Below are 26,585 nucleotides of genomic sequence, written 5' to 3'. Positions count from 1 at the left end.
CGGTTTGACCTAAAAATATCAAAATTGAAACTACTACGGAAAGACACCTACATCTTGGATGCCCTTGAGGTAAGCTAAAACATCAAAAATTAATTTCAAAGTGAACTATCCCTTTAAAGTGTTTTTTTTCTTTTTTTTTTTAGAAACTGTCATAAACCAGATAATGTTTACTCAGACGTGCAAACAAGCTTATGTTTTTTTTTTTTTTTTTGTAAGGAAATACTAGAACGATTTATAAACCTTCTCTAAACTGTGTTCTGATTGGTCTGTTGTGTACTAACTTTAATTTGCAAAGCTAGAATGGTTTTCAGGCCCAGTAGTCTTCAAAAACAAAACCTGGGCCGAGTTTAATCCAGAAATCCAGCATCATACCTGACTGTGCTGTCTATCTATTCTCATTATTATGAAATCAAAACAAAAATCATTATAATTTCTGGTCTTAATGGTAAGTCACTTTAATGCAAAATTAAAAGCTCACTAGATCATTTAAAGTTGCCTTTTTCAGACTTCACAGGAACGGACAATATCCAATTTCCTTATAAAAAAGTTATTTACGGAAATGGGTGGTAGTAAAAATCACTTACTTATTTATCCTGTAAAGTTGAAAGATTAGATTTCCAATGATGAAAGGTGAATAAATGTCAGATTCTGGCAGGAGTTTATTTTTACATTATGAATTTTCTTCCCTTTCTCGGTGTGGTCCATCTGTGAAACCTGCCCGCGGCCAATGGCTTTTCAGAAGTAATTGGCTATTTTGTCACAAAGAGCTTCTGACTTTTCTTTGGCCCGATTCTTTCCTATTCAGTCATAAGTAATGTGCAGCCATTAGAGAGGTAATCCCGCTGATGTTCCTTATGGAAGCAGTCAGCACCCCATCTGAACTTGTGCTTCATCATCACACTAACTGCCCTCGCTCTCACCTCAAAATCAAGGTCTCATCGCCTCATGCATTATTTCAGAAAATCCATCCGCTCCTCATTTTTGCAGCTGTCCTGATTTATGTGTAGACCAGTTCCTTTAGACAAACAGAAGAGCATTTCATTCGATCTCCTTCCTTCACGTGTCGGAGTGATTTCAGCCAGTGGTCGAGTGATGGGTTTTTCGATGGCTATTTAATCCTTTTATACTGTATTACAATTTAATGGTAGCAAATGAGACATGCAAAATTGCAGAAATTAAAGGAATCATTCATCCAAAAATTAATACAACAGGTTTTATGTCATTATGAGTGGTCATGGGACATTAATGTCATTACTTATACGTTTTTCAAATTTGCGTTTTCATTGCACGTGTTTAAGAGAAAGAAATTGCCACATCCGAGGCAGATAATAGCCCCTATATACAGTAGTCCTACAAATTACCACGCTACAGTAATTTGAAAGTGATTGCAGTACCAGTTTTGGCCACAATCTTACATACGGCTCCTTTAAAAGCTTGATTTTCACCACAGGGGCATTTTAAGTATTTGTCGATGACTTGCTCTTGAGGCAGTCATATGTAAATGCAAATTATTAAATAAATGCTTTGTTTACAATGAAGAGGATGTTTAGCTATGATGTTTCAATGGTACAAAGACCTCTTATATTCAAAATGTCAAGGTCATTTTGATTTCATGACCCTTTGAATTGTTCGGAAAAGCGCAGTTTGTATATTGCAATATATATATATATATATTTTTGTTCCACAGAAGTGTTTAAAACCACATAAGGATGCATAAATGGTCCAAAAAATCTTATTTTTGTGTGAACTATCCCTTTAAGGAGAAAACTAACACCTTGCTTCAGGCTCATAATTCTGCACACGTTCAACCTCTCATGCTCCAGAAGTGGGAAGCATGTAGATCTGTCTGCCATCCAGCCCTGTTATTTTCTTCTGAAGAGAGGGTTCAGACCCCACTGGTGCTTGTTTTCTGCCTGCTATTTGTTTTATTTCTATCATCTACAGTCTATCTATAATTTCTAAAAATGAATTGTGATTATCCAAAGAATGGATTTTAACAATTTCAGTTTTTACCAACAGTGTTATTTTGGTTATGTATCTCTGTATTTCAGAGATAGAAGGCGCACCAGATTTATGGGTTGAATCTGCAGAGCTTTACTACTGTGTGTGTGTCGGTGTTTATGATGTTGAATGTGTTTGTGTGAGCGAGAGATATGAGCCGTGAGCTGTTGCCGCGGGTCAAACGTTCGCTCAGTCTGCCACAGCAACACTGAACACACTGAAGTTCATTGATGGTGTGTTTGGAGGAAGTAGATCAGAGCAGGAGGGTTAATGGAAAAGCCCATATGTTTGGCAAAGCTGACATAAATCACGCATACACACAATCAGACCGCTTTCTTTCTAAATAGACATTAAAATCTCCACTGACTATCCATTTTGCTGGTACAGTCAGCAAATACGAAGCTCTCGGAACACACACATGTGCCCTAATAATCTTCTTCATGAAGCAAACACACACCCAAATGGTGAACACACACAAAAACCTTTTATCCTCCTCTGGATTCTTATTGTGCTTCACCCTCGTTGATCATCATTAACCTTTTTCCTGGTTCATCTCAGTGTTGTTTATATCAGCATGTTATTTTATATGTCAATTTATATTTCTCTTCCTGTTTTTCTAGTCTTGGATGTTATTTATTACTACATCCAGTGCAATTCATAGCCAGTTAGGTTAATAAATTTTAATTGATATTAAGGAAAATACAATCATTAGATGGAACTTTGTGACTCTAATTATCATGTTTGTTTGTTTTTGGACATGGCTATCATTACATGATTTCCATACATTATTATTTCCCTATTAATTTGCATGGTATTCCAATCAGTCAATTTATTTATTTTTTGCATTTTTTTGTTTTGTACTGTTATAGTATTTATTAATATTTTTGAATTAGGTTCTATTTCAGTTTTCATTTACAGTGTTATGTTTTAGTAATTTTGTCTATCTTTAAGTTATATATGTATTTTTTAGTTTCAGTATTCATTTTATTAACTTATTTTATTTACAATTACTTTCCAAGGCACTTTCATTTTTAGTTATTTTATGTTTTAATTTAATTTAAGCTTTATTTCAATTAATACTTTTAGTTTGTTTTAGTTAACAAATGACAACTGTATTACTGATATGTTGGTATCAGTGTTTTCTGATACCATGTGTTTTATTAATACGTACTAATGAGATACTGTGTATCATGGTGATACTATGATTTGTTGTCAGGTACCATGTTAATACCATATTTTTATATATGTATCATAATAATGACACTTTTGTACAATAATAGTACGAAATGTACCATGGTATGCTTTTATTTACATTTAATATAGTAATATGTTTTTGTATGTGTGATAATACCTTGTTTGTTTGTTTTCTGTTATTAGACATATATCATGTTAATACTATGTTTTTGGACATACAGTCGGGCTCATAATGGCACCCGTGGTAAATATGATCAAAACTGGCTGTAAAAAAATAAATCTGCACCATTTATCCTTTTGATCTTTCATTCAAAAAAATGCCAAAAATCTAACCTTAAATTGAAATAAAATAATTGAAAGTGAGGGGGGAAATCAACGTTTTTCTCAAATGTTGGCAACAATTATTGACACCCTTTTATTAAATACTTTTTGCAATCTCCCTACCACCTTTTGGACATATACATACCGTAATGATAATACTGCTTTTAGTCTGCACTCCATCTTAACACCATGTCATTGTGTATGTAATGATACTTTGTTTTTATTTTTTTTGAACTCTCCTCAGAGTTCATATGGCTCCAGACTCAAGAGTGTTAAAATATGAGTGTTAAATTAACACTCAAGTTAATGAGCTAATTAAGTGATTCATTGAGTGATGGTTGTCCATTATTGAAGACAGCTGACGTTAACAAGCAGAGAAGGAGAAAATCGTTTTTTTTTAAGCCACCATTATGATGATCAGTGTTTTGTTTAGTTGGGCTTGTGACCCATAAACTATTAACATTAGGATTTTGTTTGGATGTTGTTTGTGAGTTGTAACTGCCAGATGATCAAAGAGAACAGGTGATCTGATGGTGATGTTTTGACATAATCATCAACTTGACCTGTCTGGAGCCATATAAACTCACAGGAGAGTTCACTTAAAGTCCCTATGAAATCAAAATTGACCATACTTACTTTGTTTGCCTAAATTGATCGTTTTGTGGTGAACAATTCATACATGCAAGTCAATCCACACAAAAAAAATTTTTGGCTTCGTAATCTTTAATCAAAGTTTGAAAATGCCCCTCCCCTCTGCATTGGAGGACCTTGCCCGATGATGTAGGCTTTACGGTTTGGGTGTCTCCTTAACATCCATAACCACGCCCCTCCAACTGACAGCTGCTGTGTGTTTGCGAGCGCCAAGCGAGCATTGATTGACAGCGTGTGTAAACTTGCGCCATCCTCCATTTCTGAATGAAACACCCATTTTTCTAGATCCAATCAGGTGCTAGTTAGAAAAAAAGCCACGCCCACTGTTTTGCCTCATGTAGTATTCCGTTTCTCTCCGAAATACGTCACAACACTGGAGAAAAGTCGTTTGCAACGTCCAGTTCACAGGGACTTTAACACTGGAGTTTTTGATGTGTGGTGACATTAGTAGTTTACCACACAAGTTTGCAGTACCATGGACCATGAATATTGTACTGTGGTGGTACCATTGTGCAGTCAGAGTTTTAGATGATAATACCATGGTACTTTGATACAGAAGCAGTGATATTGTCTAAAAGGATAGGAGAACAAAAAAAGTCTGCTCATTCAAATGCATCACGGTTGTTAAAGGTTGAAAGCGCTGTGTTCTGTGTCTAGATCTAGACGTCATGAGCGAGGAGAAGAAGGAAGGCCTGAGGCATCTCTGCACGACACTGCAGGTTTATCTTGGCGAAGAGAACTGCAATCTTTCTGAGCTTCCGTCCGGCCTCGACCCCATCAGCCTCCTCGCCAGAGTAAGTGTCCTTTCATTGTCATCTCCAGCAGTCCACAGGGGTCAAGCGACGGGGCGTCACACCCGATCTCACGCAGCGTTGCGAAACGAGAGCGTGGACACATACCGAGCTGCTAGGTCACCTGCTGTGAATACATGCTGCTATTTTTTTGTCTTTTATCCTCAAAGCAGGGATCAAGTTGTTCATAGAAGCTAAATTAAGTCATTTCATGTTCAAGGTTGAATTGGAAAATGTGGGGCAGGATCTGAATTTGTCCATCAGGAATTGATTGGATTTTTGGTTGGTTGTGGTTTGCCATTGGTTAATGTTCATGTGAGTGACAGGTTACCCCGTCCCCACGCCAGTAAACGTCATCAGTGGCAGTGCTACAAGTTACTTTAGCGGGTTGAATTTTATGTACAATATATAAAATTTTCAATTATAGTCTTTTAAAAAGGCATCTCTGTATTGATTTTCAATACATATTGACACTGAAATAGCTGAAGCGCTTCCAATACAAATTTTCCACAGGATAGACGCATTGCGCTTTCTCGCTATTTCATGTCTCTGACAGCGAATTGACACGCAAGTCCGCCTACCCTCACTCACTCGTTTCATTTGATCCAGATGAATATTGTTGGTGTTACACCGGACGCGAATAGCACGTAAAATTCGTGCCTACCGCGTCTAGTTATATGCTTGAACACTTTGAATCCATTTGTACGTCAAGAGCGAAATTGACGCTTGTAAAAACAAAAGTTAGAAGCGAAATTTACGCGCGTCAGAATCGAAACCCGTTGGTGGCCATCTTTTTTATGTCGACCGAGCATTCATCGAGAGAGTCACCGCTCTGTATTTGCTCTGAAGAGTAGCGGCTTGGGGATCATCGTCGCCGTATTTATGTCCACCGGACCCTTCAGAGGCGAACCGTTTGGCTGGTTTCACCATTTGCTCGCTCCATGAGCTGCGCTGGATGTCGGCCGCTGTCAGCGGTACTTCCGCCTGTCCTGTGCCCAGTTTGATGACCTGTTGTCCCGCATCACCGCCGCCCTCACCCACCTCCAAAAGTTATAACCTGTCGTTTGATTTTTTTTTTTCTCTCTCACGTCCAGACACGAACTTATGCACATGTATGTTGGTTGTCTTTACATTTATAATAATATTTCATATACGGTAATCTAGATATGGAATAAATAACATTCAATACAAAATGAAGATGTCTCGTATATTGAAATAAAATATTTGCTTTGTTGTGCATTAGAATCACACCAGGCATTTAGTTATATAACAAAATAATTTTTTGAAGCATCAAGATACTTCAGCACGTGAGCAAGCAGCTAGGCTCCTGATTGGCTAAAGTGGCGCGAATTGACGCCAAAGTTCAAATTTTTCAACTTTTTCAAATTTGCATCAAACGCGTGAATGCACAAATAGCACTAACTAATTCATTCGCACCTAACGCGCTATAGGCTCAATTCGCGCCATTCACGCATACGAGGTGTATTCGCATCTACCGCGCTGCACTCTACGCCTCATTCGCACTGCAGGATTTTTTTTACGTGCGTAACGCATCTTTGCATTGACTTAACATTGAAATCACTCGCGCCTTACGTGCTATTCGCGTCCGGTGTGAACGCACCATTACAGGGCTTGAATTTTAGCATGGGATTGTGACTTATTCCTGTAGATTTTGTACTCAAACCTAAAATGCCCACACATAAAGCCACCTCACATTACTAAAAATTGAGTACTTTCTCCACTACTTATTAGACTTAAACAGTCAAACACACACAAATAATGTCAAAATGCCATTCTTTTGATGAGTGTTCATGTAAACATTCAGTTACGTTTAAAGTGAACATAAACAGTTGAGAAAGAAACTCATGTGTAACAGTATAATGGATCCGTGCATGTCCTTAAAGTGACAGCAGCATACTATATCTGCTGTTAAATTATGAGATAATATTAAAAATACCTATATGACAGTTTTTCCCCATGGTGTCGATGCCAAAATTGTGGCCAGTGAAAATGCAGAGTGGCTTATTTTGATTAAAGATTACGCATGGATTTAAAATAATGATGTGCACAGATAAATCGTTTATAATAAACACTGCAATGTTCCACTAACAACAAGAATTGTCTATTTTGATTGGTGACTTTAAGTAGAATCACATCCAGAATCATTTCATTCCTCACGATTCACATCCCAAGATGCCATAATTTTCTGCCATTTCCTTTGTGGATGCCTGAGGTGCATGCTAATGTACTAGTTTATTTACCGATTTGTCAGTGAGATCGCTTGTTTGGATTCCTGTGCGAGTAGATTTTATTTGCTTGTTTACCAACCGTCACTCGGTGTCGTAATTGTGAACACATTGAGTGAAAGATGTGTTTCAGGGTAAAATTGGTGCTCTTCTCTTCAGGACCGCATGTAAACAGAGAAGGGATTGCACATCTGGCCCGGGACAAACAAATGTTGCATGTGAACACAAACACCTGTTTTATATGAGAGACAGCCAGCAGCCACATCTCACTTATAAAGCATCAAAGACCCAAATGTGGATCCTGTAAGCATTTCTAATCCGAAAACACTAAACACCGCAGCAGGGCAAAACTCGAGTTATGCAAAACATGCACAGATGCTTGAACTGAGCATCCAATTCAATTTTGTGTTGGTTGACCTTGATTTACAAGTTTTACATTTTCTTGGCCTGGATGCAAGCTATTATGATGTTGATTTGTGAGTCATTCTGTTGAGTTGAATAACTGGTTCTCAAATCAGTGTGAATTATTTATTTTCTAATCGTTCTGAATCAAATTGATTTAAAAAAAAAAAATCATATCTAGTATTCCGAAAAATGACCGGAAAGTTGAACGTAAATGCATCAGTAAAAATGTTGGTGTGTATTTGTGTAATTCTATAGCCAAAGGTGTTTGTAGAATGATGATGTGTGTGCGTTTTCTACCTTTTTTTGCTTATAGATAAGTACAAGTGAGAGATAAATACAGTATCATCTTTATATAACATAAAAAGGGCATTGATGGGTTCAGTTTGAGTGCTTTTTGGAATCTTTTTGGTATAAGGGAGATACAAAAAAGTATAAGATTGAAAATTGGAAGTGGGAACAGTCAATAGCTTAAATTAATAGTGTAACAAAAGCCATATTTGGAGATCTGTAAGGAAGAAAGGAAGGTGGGCTTTTGTCTTGACTGTTATTTCTCTCACACACATTATCTCCTTCTTTCACTCTTCATTTAATGAGATGCTTGTAAATTCTGGATGAATATTCCAACTTAGGTGTGGGTGGGAAAACAAATGAGTATACAGTGGAAGAAGTGTGCTCGTCTTGACCCTGAGTGCTGATAAATCTCCCTGTTCTGCATTAACTCTGCTCATGAGAGCCGGCTCTTGGCCCAGCGTCTCGTCTTTAGCATTACAAACATGTTCAGCCACGTTAAACCAACACCCTGCCCATCGCCTAATCAATTAACCAGCGTGAAAACAAGCGTCCGTGGTCCACAAATGATTTCCATTTCAAATCAGACTGAGATTCTGTGGCATTTGCTGAAACTAATTCTCTTATAATATTCCAAATTTATCCCTTGCATGCAGTGGAAGTTCCTCAGGGGAATTTGGGAGGTTTGTTTGCAGTGTAATTTATTTATTTATTCATATTAAGTAGGAATTACCAGAGAACTAGAGTAGGTAGGAGTCAAAAATCTCCAATTACAATAATAAAAGTGAGTGAGGGACGTGTCGGAACATGTGGATTTAGATTAAAATCTAGATCCAGAGGGGCTGTCATTCACATTCCAGAACTGAAGTGATCGTGAATTCACCGCTTTAATTAAAAATGCAGAGAATGCTAGTGTTATTGTCCAGGGCTTTGGTGGATACAGTATACTCTTCTAATTTTTGTGCATGTGTGCTAGGAACTCAAAGGGGAACTGGTGTCTTTTTTGTTGTTGTTGGTAAAACAAGTCCTTTGTAGTCAAACTGAACAGTTCTGATTTACTGTCTCATGGGTTTTAAATATTCTTTAAGAACGTGTGTTCTACAAAAGTTTCCTCTCGATGGGTCCTCTCACAGCAATCTGTTATAATATGAGATTTTGTTGTCTTAATTAGGTGCATGCTCATGCTTGTAGTCACTTGGACTATTTTAACGATGTCTTTAATAACTTTTCTGGGCCGGCAAGTTTCGATCCCTTAAGAAGCCAATGGAAGAGTGATCCAGCTCTCAGATTTAATCAAAAATATCTTAATTTGTGTTCCCAAAGATGAACGAAAGTCTTGGAACAACATGAGGGTGAGTACAGTAATTACTGACAGAATTTTTTATTTTGAGGTGAAGTAACCCTTTTAGGTTAAGGATTAGGGATTCTATGGGTGCTGTATAATAATAAAATCGTTATTATCTTTATGTAACGCGGTGGCTGGTATACTGTGCTTGACGAAGGATCGACAAAGGACAAAACTGTACAGGGAATATATGCAGGGGATAATCAGGAACTAAATACGATTAAACAGCTGATAAAAATGAATCAGAACCGGAACTAAACAGGAAAACATCAACTAAAGAAAAAAGATTATCAAATTAAGAGTCCATATATGTGGCGCTTTATTATTACTGAAGAAGGGACTTGTGCAATGTTGAAACCAGAGAATTGAGTCTGGGCTCTTATGACACCTAAAACACTCTGCAACTGCATAGCAACACATAAAGAAATGCAAATGCTCAGGACATCTTCAGAACCGTTTATGAACGACCCTAAGGTGGAGATGACATTTGCACGGGCACCTAAAATCTGGTTTTCTTTTGCAACAGATGTGATGTCATCTGCTACTCAGCACTGCCTTGTTTGCCCTTCATTCACAGCTGTTATATTGAGCATCATTAATATTTTACATGTCCTGTATTTTGTTTTATTTGTCTGTATTTTACAATGGCCTGTTGTGCCCAGAAAGTAGAGTTCCATCTGTGTGTGATAGACCCCAAATAGGGCAGCATTTTTTAGTGCTGTATTATTCCACTTTACGACATCACCAGCATCCAAACAGGTCTATGAACTGAAGGATCAACATCCCATTTTGTTTTATAATTACCTGGTTGTAAAGCCTGTTTACATCATAAATCTAAAAATCTACAAAGCCTTTATACATCATAAGGAAAATCTTTTTGTAATGTAATTCATTGGTAAATGTGCCTTAAAATTAGATTATACTATACATAATAAAGCTATTATTTTTTTATCCGTTGTAATAAAGTTAGTAATTTGGGTTGTGAATATAAATAAATCATGAATATAAATCATTTATTTATTGTAGACACTGCACTAAAGTACTCGCTGAGTTTGCAAGAGCACTGCAAGACCACTACTGAGTCGACAACGAAAGGCTCAAACCAATGAGTGGGTTCTTTTTAGTTGATTAAAAACATACATGTACAGTGCAACGAACATGTGTTGTTCAAATCCTGAACAAATGACTCTAATAGTTCATAAGTTACTCTTATGGTTCTTTTTTTTTTTTAGTGTATTAAAAACATTGTGACCAGAGTTGCCAGATTCCAAACCGATAACTCTGAGCTGTGTGTGTGTGTGTGTGTGTGTGTGTGTGTGTGTGAGAGAGAGATTCAAAAACAGTGCCAGTATTGTCTGAGCCCCAAACGAATGATTCGAAGGCTTTCGCTAAAAGCGAGACTTGGTTTAGTGGAGTTTCTAAGAGGTGATCAAATTATAATGTGTAGTTAAAGATACAGATTTTGTCAGTGATACATTTCTAAAAATGAATGAAAAATGTTACCCCTTTTTTTTAAAAATTTATTTAGTGGGCATATATATATATATATATAAGGATATATACTGTATATATATATGAAGACCATGGACAAAATATTTATTTCTGATTTTCTTTTTTATATTCATTGTATTCTAATACTTTAGGTGTCATTCAAATAACTATTTAAATATTCATTTCCTTTCTTTTTTCCTTTCCGTTCCTTTTCCTCTTTCCTTTCCTTTCCTCTTTCCTTTCCTTTTTTCTTTCCTCTTTCCTTTCCTTTCCTTTCCTTTTTCATTTTCTTTCCTTTCCTCTTTCATTTCCTTTCCTCTTTCCTTTCCTTTTTCCTTTCCTTTTTACTCTTTCCTTCTCTTTCTTTTCCTCTTTCCTCTTTCCTTTCCTTTCCTTTCCTTTCCTTCTCAGTTTTACCTGAGAGTCATATGGCAAAGGAGTTAGATGACATCTATCCTCTGTCAGCGCTCTGCAGACATTGTCATTTAACATATGTTTCAATTCTAACTTTAAAGGAGCAGAGGTCAGAGGTCACTCCGACAGGGCTCTTGGTGGTCTGTCCCTGGGACTTAGTAAGAGCACTCCATCGTTACTCAGTTCCTGTCATTTTCCCATGTCTTTTTTTTTGTGCCCAACAACAATCCCAGTGTCCTCAGGGTAATGTCTGGATGTATGCTTGTTTCTTCTCAGTCTTACTGTCATTTTACTGCAGGCGCTTTAAGTTCCATGGTTGGTCAAATGAATGACCCAACACACCTAACCCGTTTGGTTAGTCTTGCAGAATATAAAGACAAAAAAACATGGAAACCTTTATCATCACATGACAGATGTTTATACTGTTTAGAGACCAAACCAGGAGTATCCCAAATGTTCAGTAATTAGTTTGCTGGGAAGGTCACTTTGTGTTTTAATCTAAGACAATATGAAGAGATTTACCACTGTTCCCATGGTCAACCAAAACGAATTTCCCCTATTGCTGTTTTGACCTACTTTAAGTTATAATATTTCTCAATATTAATGTTTTGACTGTATTTCTGATCATAAATGCAGTCTTGGTGGACCTGCGACTACACTTAACTGACTGCTGACTGCAACTCAGGCTGTGAATCACACAGACTGAACCAACAGGGGGCAGTGTGCTCTTAAATTTCTGTATCTTATATACAGTTTACACATAAACAACAGAGTATACCATTTGTTTTGTATGTTGGAACTTTTGGCCTTGAATGAACAAAACATAACTGTACTTGTGCCCTCCGGCTATCGCTGGCACACTGAGGGTCCTGCTTCACTGGACACATTAAAAAGGGTTGTGAAGTGTACATGGCGGCGTCTGCATGTGTTTAGTCTTCACGTGTTCATTCCTTGCGAGTGTTTGTTCGGGAACTGTTTGGTGGTGTGAGATTGTAGGTGTGAATGGAGAGTTGGTGTGTTTTGTGGGCGCCGTAAGGGTAGTAAAACCTGAAATTACCCACATTGGGTCCACAAGCCAACAGTCCCCGTGAGGAAAACGGCTTAATAGAAAAACTAAATGATGTCTTAATGAAACGTATAAATGCTAAATGGCTTGTGTGAAGGTTAATAGTAGGTTTACGGGGATAGAAATTAACCTTAGTTCAGCGTAAATCAGTAGAAGTCAATGGAAAGTCCCCATTGTGATAGAAAAACAAGTGTGTGTGTGTGTGTGTGTGTGTGTGTTTGTGTGTGATGGGCTGCAGTCTAGAGGAGGATGTGGGTTATTGGAAGGAGAGCCAGTAAAATGGCCCATTACTATTCTGAGCACTGTGCGTGTGTGCATCAGTGCCTTTCAAGGAGGCTGACACATGCTTGGTAATATGAAACACTTTTAAAGTCGGCATGAAACAGAAGTTTCAATATTTTCTTTTCTTTCCTGTTGTGATGTATATCCACTTCTCGAACAAGAAAAAATGTTGGGCGGGACTTGATTTTGTCCACGGGCAATTGATTTGATCGCGGAATGGTTGTGGTTTACTATTGGCTGATCTCATCATTTGAGTGACAGGTTGCCCCGCCCTTGTGCCACTTAAACGCATCATCATTGAATAGAAGAGATGTCATTACAAAACGAAGGGGAAATTATTGTGATTTAAAGATTATGATGGCACATGAATTAAAAAATAAATGATGTGCACGAAAAAAAATGATTATAAATAAATATGATCCATGGTTTAATATGGCATATTCAACATATGTCCAGCTGTTCCTGAAATTTAATCTTGGATTATGGGTCTCGGAATGCATTTAAAATATTTACCATCAACAAATTGTGACCAAGTGCTTCGATTTTAATTTCCATGCACATTCTTATTTGCAGTTCTGTTTAATTTGACAACACCATATCACATTAACAAAAGGGCAAAGATCGACAATCACATCCAATATCCAAGCTTTCCCTAATATAGTCCTTCAGCCGTTCTGATTTACATTTACAGCTTCCTTTTCCACCTTGTACTCAATCGGTTGCTGTGTGCCACTGATATGGAGCAATAAGCAGCAGTTATTGAGCTATGACAGAGTTTAATTGTGTCCTCCTGCAGCAGACACTAAGGCTGCATCACCTCTCTGAGACGCCCACTCAATTCCTCATCCTGACCGAGCCGTAACCCTGCAATACACACCACAGATCTCTCGTGCTGCATCCACACACAGCCATATCCAACAATCACCACCTTCCCTCTGCAGGGAAAGATAGAAATGGAGAGAGACAACCATTCATTCACATGCAAGACAGGCTTCCCGCACCTTTGGGAATGCTGCACCAGTCTTAAAGACAACATGAATTTGAAAAATACTTTCTGAATAAATGTGCATGGACTTTATTTTTTAGTCACTATATAACTGACCTTGCCTTATAATGGAGTGAGACTGAATAAATCAAATCAAATAAAAGTTCATATAATCCATTTGTTGTTGATGTTGATTTTGTTGTTAATTTTCCATCCTACAATCTAGATATTGTTATTCACTATTGAAATCCTTGATTTGTGGTAGTTAAATGGTAGCTAAATGCTTTTTCGTGTTGTCCAAAATGTCATTTTTATTTTTATTTTGCTGCATTCAATGAATAACAAAGTCAGTGGCTGGGCAGAGCCAAATTGAAATTGCAACTAAAAATGTAGTCAAACTGTAGATGTTTTCTGCCATTCGGATTCAAATGATATGTGGGAACTGGAGAAAACCGACACTGGGTTCAGGTGCCTGAAGTCAGAAACAATCTTCTCCGCTAGAAACACCACAAAAATTGGAACGTAAAAAGCGCAGACCTTAAATCACGCCCAACTATTGACGATTATCATTTGGACATCTTAGTGGTCTGTGAGGTCAGATGGATAGCAAGGGAGTGGCCAAATTAACAGTAAGGGCAATATATTTTCGTATACAGGACACAATGTACGGCATGAACTTGGAGTCTAAACCATCACTGATCCTGAATAAAAGAGCAAGGAAAGCGCTGGTCAGCTGGAAACCTGTCAGCAACCGGATCTTTATGGCCTGTTTTGCTTATGGACACGGCAAAGGGACAGTCAAGCAAGTCATAGACAAGTATTACGAGCAGCTCCAAGACACTTGTGTACATCCCAAATCGTTGTTGTGAAAATACAACGGACTATGTGTCGGAGACACGTATTTTCAACATCGTCAAATCCACAAGGGGATATGGTTGTCACCAGACGGGCAAACCCTCAACGAGATCAACTTTATCTATGTCAGTCTATGCCAGGGTATACAGAACAGTGGATGTAGGGTCAGACCATTATTTAGTCTGAGTGCAAATGAATCTTAAGCTCATAATCCAAAAGCATTCAATATCAAAGAGACCGTTTGTGATGAAGAAACTCAAGAACCAAACCATCTCAAGCTCTTAGTCGAGAACTACCTAACCGTTTCAGTTTGTTAGATGCAAAATAAGTGGAAGAGCTCTCGACTAAGATCAAAAACACCACAAAGGAGTGCGCCCAAGATGCAGAGGGAAGAAAGACCGATCATGGAAACTGATATACGAGAGGACAATCGTAAAGCTAAAAAGAGACCAAGCCATGGATGCCGACGATAGAAAAGCAGGAAACCAGAGATACGCAGAACGAGACCGACTTGTTAAGAAAAGCTGCCAGGACAAGAAAGAATGGTTCCAGTTAAAAGGCGATGAAGCACAAGAAACGGCTAGACGAAGATCCTTTATTGCGTCTTCAATGAGTTGACTGGAACAAGGAGAAACACCAAATGTCCCAATTAAAGGTAAAAATGGGTGACTTCTAACCGTACAAGAAAAAACAAAACAAAAGTTGGATCGAACACACCTGGGACACACTTAATCAACCAATCCTGACAACCACCTTTGAGTTCAATGCTGACATGGCTCTAGAGGAGCTTCCAATTAACACTGGTGAGATCACCATCGAAGACGTACAAATCGTGAAAGTACTACAGGACGTCAGGATTGGACAACATACCGGCGAGATCCTTAAAGATGGTAGCCAGATAATAGCAGAAAAGCTGTCAACAAGTTTGAAGTGCTGGTGATACGGAGACATCCCAGGGGTCTGGCAAAAAGGAGCGGTAGTTAAGATTCGAAAGTAAGGTAACATCCCTGAATGCACGGAGATAGGAACAAGCTGGGTTCTGCACTGGAAGATCAGAAAATATTTGTCCTCTGCAACATAATTGAACAATGCGTTGAGTATCGGAAACCCCTGGCTCAACTTCATCGACTTTAAGAAAGCATTTGACAGCATTCTTCAGGAGTCTCTCTAGAAAATCCTGCGATCTTACGGTGTGTCAATAGTCTTCAACAAAATTTTTAAGAACTGGGTAAAAACTGGCCGAGGCCACACAGACTTATTTGAGATTCACCTTATTTGAGATTTTGAGTCATCATGCTGTACCTTTCATCATGCGACAAACCGGAAGGTGTATTGGGGTCGGCATCCAGTGGTCAGAGCATGACTGCTAAGGCTACCTGGATTTCACAGACGGCATCGCCCTACTGGAGAAACATGAGGTGAAGCTGCAAAATGCAATGACCAATCTGTATACAGAAGCTAGCAAAGTTGGCCGTTAGAATCAAAGAAATCGAAGATCAAGGACGTAAATGCCATGGCAAAAACTAGAGGGATAACAATTGGAACACAACGGCTTGAAAAAGAGGACAAGTTTACCTACCTGGGCAGTGTCACCAGAGGTGCTAAACGCCCACAAGAATGCCCCCGCAGGACTTGGCGAAGAACCTTCATTCAGGATTTAACCCTTTAAGCGGCAAAGTCGCAAAATTGCGACAAGACGTCATAATAAAACAGGCTGTAGATCCTAATATGGTGTAATATCTAATTTGTATTCCCTACCACCAGATGGCAGACATGAAATACTTTGATTCAAGATAAAAATTATGTCATGTTCCTATTCAAAGGGTTGGAGGAAATGGCAGAGCAAGTGAGCGATCGTGTCATTGATGCGGAAGCAGTTCCGTTCACAGCGTCCGAGTAAAGTGTGAGATTTGTGAGAGAAAATCGTCATTTCACCAATAAAAACTTTTACCGTGAGGATGTTTTTCCATTATCACGGGTGGATGATGTTCTGCTCTGTTCTGTTCACCTCTCTCTGCTGTAGGACAGCAGCTTTGTCCCCGAGAGCACAGGGAGAGGTATTGATGAATGTGTGCCTTGCGCTGCTCAAAGGAAAGCAAACGCTAATGGATGAGCTGTCTAGTCCTGTGTACTCGAATGTCACTCTAAGGTGACTGGTGGTAACCGAGTGGTCTTCAGGGCATATTCTCTCAATCTGTTCAACATCTGGACACAACTATGAGTTCTCCACAAATCAAAAATGGAAGTACTGATCTGATAGACTTGAATTGGTTTATCATCGATCAGTTTGTAAGGCCCTGTTTATACCTGGTGTTAAGATGTGTTTTGGTTAATCGGATCCCAAGTAGATGAGCTAGACACATTCCCATTTATATCTGGTGTTTTAATCCGTCTCTATTTTCAACTTTTGACCACTTCTGTCCTGATTTCTTAGAGGGTGAGGGGTCTATTGTATGTGTGGGTAAATGAATGGGCTTTTTCAAATCTTTCGATCTAATGGACAAAATAATCCTGCACAATTTATATATGAAACATACAGAGAGCAGGAGCTTTAGTTTCTGCTCTGAAAGCTGAACGTGGTGTTCATGTTAGAAATCAGGAATGGTGAGAGAACATTGTGCTTGGTATGTTTCTTTGTCTTCAAACTCAACGTTGGTCTTCAGCCTTCAAGTCTGTGCACTTCCCATAATGTTTAAGCACTGGCCCTTCACAATAGATAATGTTTTACAATCAACTGTTAGAGAGCAACATATGACAATTTATCTGTTCAATACCTTATTCACCTGTTGTGGTATAAAAGTGCAATCTCCACGTCGCTTTTACATTTCATCTCTCAGTTCTGGTCATCTCTGAAAAGCCAAGCCAATGTTGATACTTGTTTTATTACGAGCTCTGTTGTGTTTCCTTTTTGTTTGCACAAGCTGTCTATTCAGTGTTGTTTTTTTTTTTTTCAGTTAGTTATGGACACAAAATAACAAGTTAGGTATAGACAGAAATGAAAAGTTAGTTATGGACAGATATGATGAGTTAGAAATAGACAGATAGGAGGCACAATTAGATGAAAAAGAAATTTCACGAAGAAAACCCCCCATGTTTCCCTAGAGGTTTGAGATTTAGCTGCTTCATGTCAACCTTTCTCTTTCGCCGTGACAACTAACCTACGAATATGACGAGACATGAACTGACGAGTGACGTAAATATGCAATTTTGCGTGAAAAGCATTCCGCTCTGTCTAAAATGTACTGTTATAACACATTTTGAAAGAAGGATTGATGGTGTATTGAATATTTTTTTATTTTGTTAATTTTGAACAAAAAAAAGTTACATAGTGCACCTTTAAGAAAGAAAATCTTATTTGATTTGTAATAGCAAGTGGATATATTCATTTTTTATTCTGTGTTTCCCCTAGTAACATTATATTTAATATTCACTTGAAGTGTTGATCATCTCCGCTATCCGCCAACATAGCCAGGCGCTTTACACAATTCCAATTAAAGTTCAGAGTCAGGAACGAGTGATCATACGCACACATAATCTTGCATCATGCATTTTCCTGCCTGCCAACTGGCTCCAAATACATTAAAGTGAGTTCTTCATCGCACTTATATCTCAGAACTGTAATCACCCCTTTTAATATCTCTTGTCCTTGCCAACAAATAACGCACACACAGATTACAGTCTCTCTTCCCATCCTCCTAAACACAGTCTCTCACACACATTTCGTCTGTGTGGACCCCTACAGTGCTTCTGTCACGGCGAAGCTGTTTCACACCTTGTTTCCTTCTCTCTCTCACCCTTGACTCTACCCGTAATAAGATAATTAGTGATTTATGGCTACCTTGCTTTGTTTGCTCGAATATGATGCTTCTGGCTGAGTGAGTTGAGTTTGGTAGCATGCGTAGTTTGCAGTTAATTATCTTATGACGTCTTTTTTTCCTCCTTTGTAACAAGCCATTACTGTAATGTGCTGAAGTGAGAGCAGAGTGTAAATTTAATGACGGTGTAGCCGTTGCTTTATACAGCCTTTTCTCTTAACTTAGAGTGTCTGAAGGTAGTGTACAGTAAGTGGGTATTCGCCTCGGTGTATGAATAGTTTTTCAGAGCCAGTCTGACTAAATGAGACTAATAGTGGGCAGATATTGTGGAGTTCATCCATCAACCCATTCATCCATTTTCTGTCTGTCAAATTTAACTCTATAAATATACTACCATTCAAAAGATTTGGGTCAGCAAGAAACAAACAAAAAAATAATAATTAATAAATTGTTCAAAAGACATTTATAATGTTACAGAAATTTCTATTTAAAACAATGATGTTATTTTGAACTTTCTATTAAAGGGATAATCCACCGTTTGTTCATATTAAACTATGTTATTCCCTCAACTAAGACAAGTTGATACATAGCACTTCGACTCGGCGCAGTAATATCATCAATCCAGAGAGGGAGAAAACTTTTTTTATGAGTGATGATATCACTGCGCCGAATCGAAGTTTTCCGAAGCACTTGCTGTGGTATTCCGCTATACATTATAGTTATCCACTTGAAGGCCAATTTATACTTCTGCGTAGGGTGCGCGCACTAGGTACGGCGTAGCATACGCACAGACGCGTCCCATACCGCGTACCCTTCCGCGTTGCCTGACGCGCACCTCTTCAAAAATGTAACTACACGTCGCGACGACGCGGACCGCAAGATCGGTGATTGGTCGGCTTGGTAGCATCGTATTTCCTCATACGCATTTCCGCAAGTACCTTCTCACGCATTTCCACACGTACCATCTCCTCCGACGTCTTCTCTCATTTCTGCCTTTCAGTTTAAGTAATTTCACTAAAATGAACTGTTTTTCCACCCCAATAAGCTCCAACTCCAACATGATCCACTCTCTTTCAGTCGCTATTGCTTGTAGTAACCTAGCCGCGAGGAATCTAAACACAGTGGAACATTAAAACCCTCCGCCGCCTCCTAGCGTTTCGGAGCAGTACTGCAGAGCAACCAATACCTGAACGCAGAAGTATAAATGCTCACAACGGCGTCGCCTACGTGCGAAGCCAACGCCGTACACTACGGCGTACCCTCGACGCAGAAGTATAAATTGGCCTTTACGCCGGGTTCACACCGGTCGCTGAAGCGACGCAGCCACTTCCTTTCGGCCCTCTTGTTAACCTATGGTGTCATATGGTGTCTGGTCTATTTTTTTTCCGCGAGCCGCGAGTGATCCGCGTCAATACCGGCAGGAAGTTACACCAAGAAACACTCGACCATCCGGTCAATTGTCAAAATATAAGCAATTTTCGAATTAAAATACCGCGAATGACAAATGCGAACACACAAACAAACAGGGAAACAACGAGAGAGGAAAATAGATTTCGTAAATGTGAAGAGAGGATGTATATTTCAACGGTATATAAATATACACTACTATGACTGTCTACATATTCTCTTTCTGGCTGCGAGTGTGTCTCGCCAACGGATTAATAAAAGAAGTGTACAAACTTCTTGGTTACAGAAACATGGTGTATTTCAACACTATCTCACGACCAATTCGTACGAATTCGACGCATGATTAAAAAGTGGCTAATTCGTACGACCTCACTCGTACTAATTCGTACGATTTGTCTAAACCCACGTGATGGTTAGGTTTAGGGGCGGGGTAAGGGGTAGGTCATTCGTACGAATTCATACGAATTGGCCAATTCGTAAAATATGTACGATTTAGCAAAATCGTATTAATTCGTACGACTTGGTCGTGAGATCGGGTTGTGTATTTATATTATGAGGTTATTTACTTACCCATGATGTAAAAAATCGCCCTGAATAAACAACAACTGAGCAGAAGCGCTTGTCGACCTCCGCGAAGAATACCCATCTGGTGTAAACAGGCAGGCGCCGGACTGCGCGTGATTTTCTGTTCCGCGTCGCTTCAGCGTCCGGTGTGAACCCAGTGTTGTGACGATTCATGCTACCCATCGAGATTTGCTACTTACCGGTTATGCGTATGTGCAGACTCACAGTTTTTTTTTTTTTTACAAAAGGTGCATTTTCCTGTTATAATGTATAATTTCCCTTTAAAAAAATGCTCACTACCATATGAATATTTGTACGGTCAGCCAGCTGAAAAAGAGTAACTGAAAGTTTCAGTTACTATGAGGAAAGGTGTACTTTGACAAGTCAAAGATGAATATTTTATGATAATTTTTACTTTTCACACCATTTTAAAAATAAAAAACAGTAGTCTACAGTATACAGTAACTTAGAATTGTATTATAATTGTATTTCATACGACTTTAATCGGCATTCTGTGATCAATTCGCGATACGGATCAATTCGCGATAGGCAGCAAAAATCGTTTTATTTTGTGTCACCATTCTTGGTCGAGTTACACTACTTGAGTAACTGTATTTAAAAAGGGAAAACGTGGAGGTGTTTGGTCGCTTCTCTGCTTGGATCCTATTGAATGAACTGGGCTATAGTTAAGTGCTATCAAAGAGTCTCGCGCGCCAGAGCGATTGAGTGCACGCACTGAGACGACAGATATCTATCAACTCGTCTTAGTTAAGGGAATAGCCAACGCATTCTCACCCCAAGGCGTCACCTTTGACCATGCTTCAATATTTGATGTTTTAGGCGCCCTTTAGCGTCACTTACATGACGCGATCCTACGGCGTCACCTAACTGACGCTAAAGGAAAGCGTCAGTTAGAGGACGCGGTTAGGTTTAGGTGTGGGGTGGGGGTAGGGTACACGCGATCCTAGGGCGTCATCTAACTGACGCTAAAGGGCGCCTAAAGCGTCAGATATTGAAGCATGTCCAAATGCTTCCCGCGGCGTCAGTTAGGTGACGCCTTGGGAGTGAGAATGGGCTGGAATAGCATAGTTTAATATGAGAAAACGGTGGATTATCCCTTTAACCAAGGTATACTGAAAAATCCGCACTGATAATGATAAGAAATAATTCTTGAGAAGCAAATCAGCATATAAGAAGGATCATGTGACACCGAAGTCTGGAGCAATGATGCTGAAAATTCAGCTTAGCCATCACAGGAATACCTTAGGCTACTATTTTATAAAATATAGTAAAATAGAAAACAGTTATTTTAAACTAATAATATTTCACAATATTGCTTTGTACATGTATTTTTGATCAAATCCAGCCATATTAAGAATAAGATGCTTCTTTTAAAAAACATTTTTTAAAATCTTTAAGAATTGAAGAATAGCATGTGTGTAAAATATATTTATAAACTAACTGCTACAGAGTTCCAGTTCCCATGTAGACAGCACAGAAAATACTACAATAAGAATAGGAAATATTTAATGAAACCACAGGGAAAAATTAATTTCATCTGTTTGAAAATTTTGTTCTGGCAATATTCCTCAAGGCATAATTGATATTGAAATACTCGAGTGTCGACTTTTAAGAGAAAATAATTTAGTTGATTTTGAAGGGTATGTTAGATTAGGCTTTTGTTCAATGTCCTGCGGCCTGCCGCCTGGTTCTTCCATAATGAGCTGTTACGAAAAACTCTGTGTTTGTTTGCCTGTGGACAAAGTGTTTATCCTCTGATTGTCATTTCCCATGTCTAGGGTCTGTGTTTGGTTGCGTCAGTGATCTGTCTGTGGTGCCCATGACAGATGCCTGCAGCTGTGTGTCTGAGGAGGGGGTGAACACACTGGCCTGCTGGTTCTGTCAGATCCAGCCCTGCTCTCTACCTCAACCCTACTGCTCACCCTAAACTGTTTGTGCTACGGCTGTGAATGAACCTCAGATCTTGTGTAAAGTGATTGAACTTGCGGACTAAAAATATGCAACAAAAAAAAGCACACAAACTACTCTGAACCCCTCAGAAGATGTATACTGTAACAGTTACTGTATATCGCACACTACACAACTTTTCAGCTATTTACTTCCCCAGATAGGTTTGTGCATATAATTACATGCAACTTTTTCATAATTGTAGCATTCAGGTTTAAAAAAATAATAATTATGATAGTTGCTCATACAACAGCAGCATTTAATTGCTCCATCAAAGTAATTTTTTTCTCTTAATTTCCTCTTTCTGTTCTTTGCTATGCATTTTCTGAATGAATCTCTCCATTTACATCCCATTAATTGGTTTAACCGTCTGCCCTGACAGTCTTAAAGGGTTATTTCACCCAAAAATGAAAATTCTGTCAGTATTTACTCATCCTCAAGTTGTTCCAAACCTCTATGTGTTTATTTGTTCTGCTAGGAAGATATTTGGAAGAATGTTTTAATCAAAGAGTTCTCATTCCCCATTGACTAGTATGTATTTTTTCCTACTAAGGTAGTCAATGGGATCTGTTTGATTAAAACATTCTTCCAAATATCTTCCTTTGTGTACCTTTTTCCTTTAAAGTAATGTTTAAAACTGAAATGATTTAAAAGACAAAGTCGATAACTCTGCTATTCTTTATTTAGAAAGCTTTTTAGAACAATATCTTTATAATTATCGTTATAGTTATCGTCGTCTCCTTAATTGTAGCTGTTTTAAGGACTATTTTTTAAGGGAACTTTTGTTTTATGTGTAAAAATACCTGTGTCAAGTTCAGTCCGAGGCTTTAGGTCTACAACTTGGGAACGGAAAATGAGGTGATAGGAACTCTTACAGGTGCATGTCTGAAGGGAATCACATCAGCAGGGAATAAATAAACAGACCTAATTAGGATGATAATGATGTAATAGATCATAGATCTCACACAGGTTTAGAACGAGTGTGTGTATGTGTATCTCCCATAAGAGCTGAAAGAGCAGTATTTATTGAACTGTACGGTGCAGTTGCACTCGCGTGATGAATCGCTGCTTTATAATCATGATTGTGCGGCACCGAGCTAAAATCTCAGAGGTGTTTTTAGGATTGAATTTATGACCTGGTATGAAATGCACTGACTGGAATTTTTCTTCATATGGACAGAAATTGCTCAAAATATTTTGGGGAACAGGTTTTGTTTTGGGATTTTTTTTTGTCACACTACAATAACGTTCGTTATAGAATACAAAAAATGCTGTATTATAGGCTAATATAAATGAAGTATACAATACTTCTACAGCATTTATTAATCTTAGTTAATATTAATTTTAACATTTACTAATACATTATTAAAATCAAAGGTTGTATTTGTCAACATTAGTTAATGCACTGTAAACATGAACAAATAATGAACTTACACTAACAAAGACGAATAAATACTGCAACAAGCGTATTGCTCATTGTTAGTTCATGTTAGTTATTAATATATAAACTAATGTTAACTATTAAACCTTATTGTGAAGTGTTACCTTGGTAGTACAAAAATATGCCATGCAAATAACACTTTAATGGTTGAGTATTGTTTCTCTCAGAAAAAAAGGTAAAAGCTGTCACTGGGGCTGTACCTTTTCAAAAGGTAAACTTTTGTATCCAAAGGCTACTTTTTGGTACCTAAGTGGTACATATTAGCACCTAAAATGTACTTATTAGCACCTGAAATGTACAGTTTAGCTCATGAAATGGACAAAGTACATATTATCACCTAAAATGTGCATATTAACACCTAAAATGAACATATTACCACCTAAAATGAACATATTACCACCTAAAATGAACATATTACCACCTAAAATGAACATATTACCACCTAAAATGAACATATTATAACCTAAAATGTGCATATTACCACCTAAAATGGACAAATTAGCACCTAAAATGTACATACAATCACCTGAAATTGACATATTACCACCTAAAATGAACATATTAACACCTAAAATGAACATATTACCACCTAAAATGAACATATTAACACCTAAAATGGACGTATTAGCTCATGAAATTAACATATTAGCACCTAAAATGTACATATTATCACATAAAATGTTCATATTAGCTCCTAAAATGTACATATTAGCACCTAAAATGGACAAAAGTTTACCTTTTGAAAAGGTACAGCCCCAGTGACAGCTTTTGTACCGTTTTTTCCTGAGAGTGTACTATATGAATTGTTTATCGTGGTATATCAAAGTATTATAGTAGTACCATCTGATACTACTGTACCATGCTACTGCCACAGTGCCATTTTGTAATAGTACCTGAATACTATATCGCTGTGTATATTAGAAAAGAAAGTCTAGAATATTGTTACAAACTCCCTTGCAGTGTTCTGCATTTATTGGTTGTAATATATTAATATTATTTATGAATTCTGACATGCACCTATTAGCATCCCCTGAGTCAGACTGTAACCATAGAAACCAGCTCTTTTTATGGCAACATCACTCTCTCTCTCTCTCTCTCTCTCTCTCTCTCTCTCAAACACACACACACACACACACACACACACACACACACACACACACACACGTTTTCAGCATCTGTTAAAGGTCCTGTGTATCACCCGTTGTTGTTGTAGGTTACAGTAGGGTGGTCTTTCTTTGTTTTATTTCGGTACTGAATAGATTTACCACATATCCACATTTCATACATATCCATATAGACAATATCTAACACACCTTCTTTTGTTCTAACGATTTTTTGTAGATATGTATAAAAAGGACAACGCATTCTCACCCCAAGGCGTCACCTTTGACCATGCTTCAATATTTGACGTTTTAGGCGCCCTTTAGCGTCACTTACATGACGCGATCCTAAGGCGTCATCTAACTGACGCTAAAGGAAAGCGTCAGTTAGAGGACGCGGTTAGGTTTAGGTGTGGGGTGGGGGTAGGGTACACGCGATCCTAGGGCGTCATCTTACTGACGCTAAAGGGCGCCTAAAGCGTCAGATATTGAAGCATGTCCAAATGCTTCCCAAGGCGTCAGTTAAGTGACGCCTTGGGTGTGAGAATGGGCTGAAAAGGAATGTGCATTTTGTTTTACATATCTTTGATGTAAAAATACTCATGTATCCCAGATATGCAAAAACAGTATACTCTCTTTCAATAAGATACATTCAAATAAGTTTTAGATTAGATTTAATAATATGTCACATCCCAGCACTGCTGACCATAAATCCCCTTTACCGCTGGGCTGCAGCAGAAATGCCATTGGTTATATGTTAATTAGTTTAACGACAGGCTTAGCTTAATAACTTTAATGCTATTGTTCTGGCAGTGTTGCAGCATTTTTATAAGGACGACATAAGACCCTATTTGTTTAATTAACTGAGTATTTGTGTAGTTCGTGTCTGCTGAAATGAAGGAGCAATTTGCGCGCTCTCTCTCTCTCTCCTTCTCTCCCTCTTTCCCTGCAGTTTGTAAAATTTTCCAAGACTCCATCTTTCATGGAAATTAGTTTTAGCTGTGATAATCAACCGTTCTTTCTCTGCATTTAATTGTAATTACTGTGCAGTGGTAATATATTCATGATGAGTAGGGAAATACCACATATATTCATTAAAAATAGCAGCATTTATACAAAATGCCTCCATAGAGTGTTAGATTTCACTGGTGAACAGTGAACTCATTCAGTTAGCCTGACTTCTGTGTAGTGTGTGTGTACATACTGTGTTGTGTGTACACGTTTGTTTGCAGTTTTGTAGTATCTTGTTTTGTTTGGACCTATTATACAATTAACCATCCGTCAAGAGCAGCATTTTAAAGCTGTTTCATATTTTTGTCAGATTCCTCTCCTATAATATTAGCCTATGGAGAATTTCAGTGTTAAATTGAAAGATATTACCAATGAAAATGATCAGATGCTCATGAGACTTTAGTTTATGTACAGTGTTGGCCCGTAATTCATCACTAGTAGTAGTAATAATACTACTAGTGTAACTAATTGCTAATAAGATTTCAGTAATAATATTCCATTCACCATCCAAAACATAGCTTGTTGCAATGCTATCCCTGTTGCTTTAACCCCTTCTGATTTGAAATACAATCCAAATCCTAGATTCATTTCCGTAATCTTCATGATTTACGTGACGTCTCCATTGCAACAAGTTAGCTTGGATTATGGAAAAGCTTACTTTCACTGGCTGGAAATATTGACATTACTAATTTTCGATAAAAAAAGTGATGGCAAGAACACAGATGTCAAAATAATTAAAATTGGGGCAGCACATTACTCTATTGCTTCCCCTCCCTTATCTTTTTGATGGTGATATACATTATGCTGATCTATTATTATAGAATCTTTCTAGAAAACATAACAAAACATTTTCTTATGACCTTACGTAAATTATTTTGGCAAGCTACATCAAGAAATAATTCCCATCAGCCTCAAATGAGGTTAACACTGAATGAAAGTTAAGC

At 38.1% G+C, this 26,585-nt stretch overlaps 1 protein-coding gene across 1 annotated transcript in view; it reads left to right on the top strand.

The window, feature by feature from the left end:
- The window catches only part of smyd3 (SET and MYND domain containing 3), a 175,520-nt gene that overhangs the window by 25,031 nt on the left and 123,904 nt on the right, over window positions 1-26,585 (top strand). Inside the window, exon 5 of the mRNA XM_039673371.2 lies at window positions 4,825-4,961. Within this exon, the coding sequence (XP_039529305.2) occupies window positions 4,825-4,961 (137 nt within the window). The remainder of the gene's footprint in view (window positions 1-4,824; window positions 4,962-26,585) is intronic.

This window comes from Pimephales promelas, chromosome 15 (genome assembly GCF_988280905.1).
Source record: "Pimephales promelas chromosome 15, fPimPro1.hap1.1, whole genome shotgun sequence".
NCBI lineage: Eukaryota > Metazoa > Chordata > Actinopteri > Cypriniformes > Leuciscidae > Pimephales > Pimephales promelas.
This window is presented reverse-complemented; position numbering and strand designations above follow the sequence as displayed.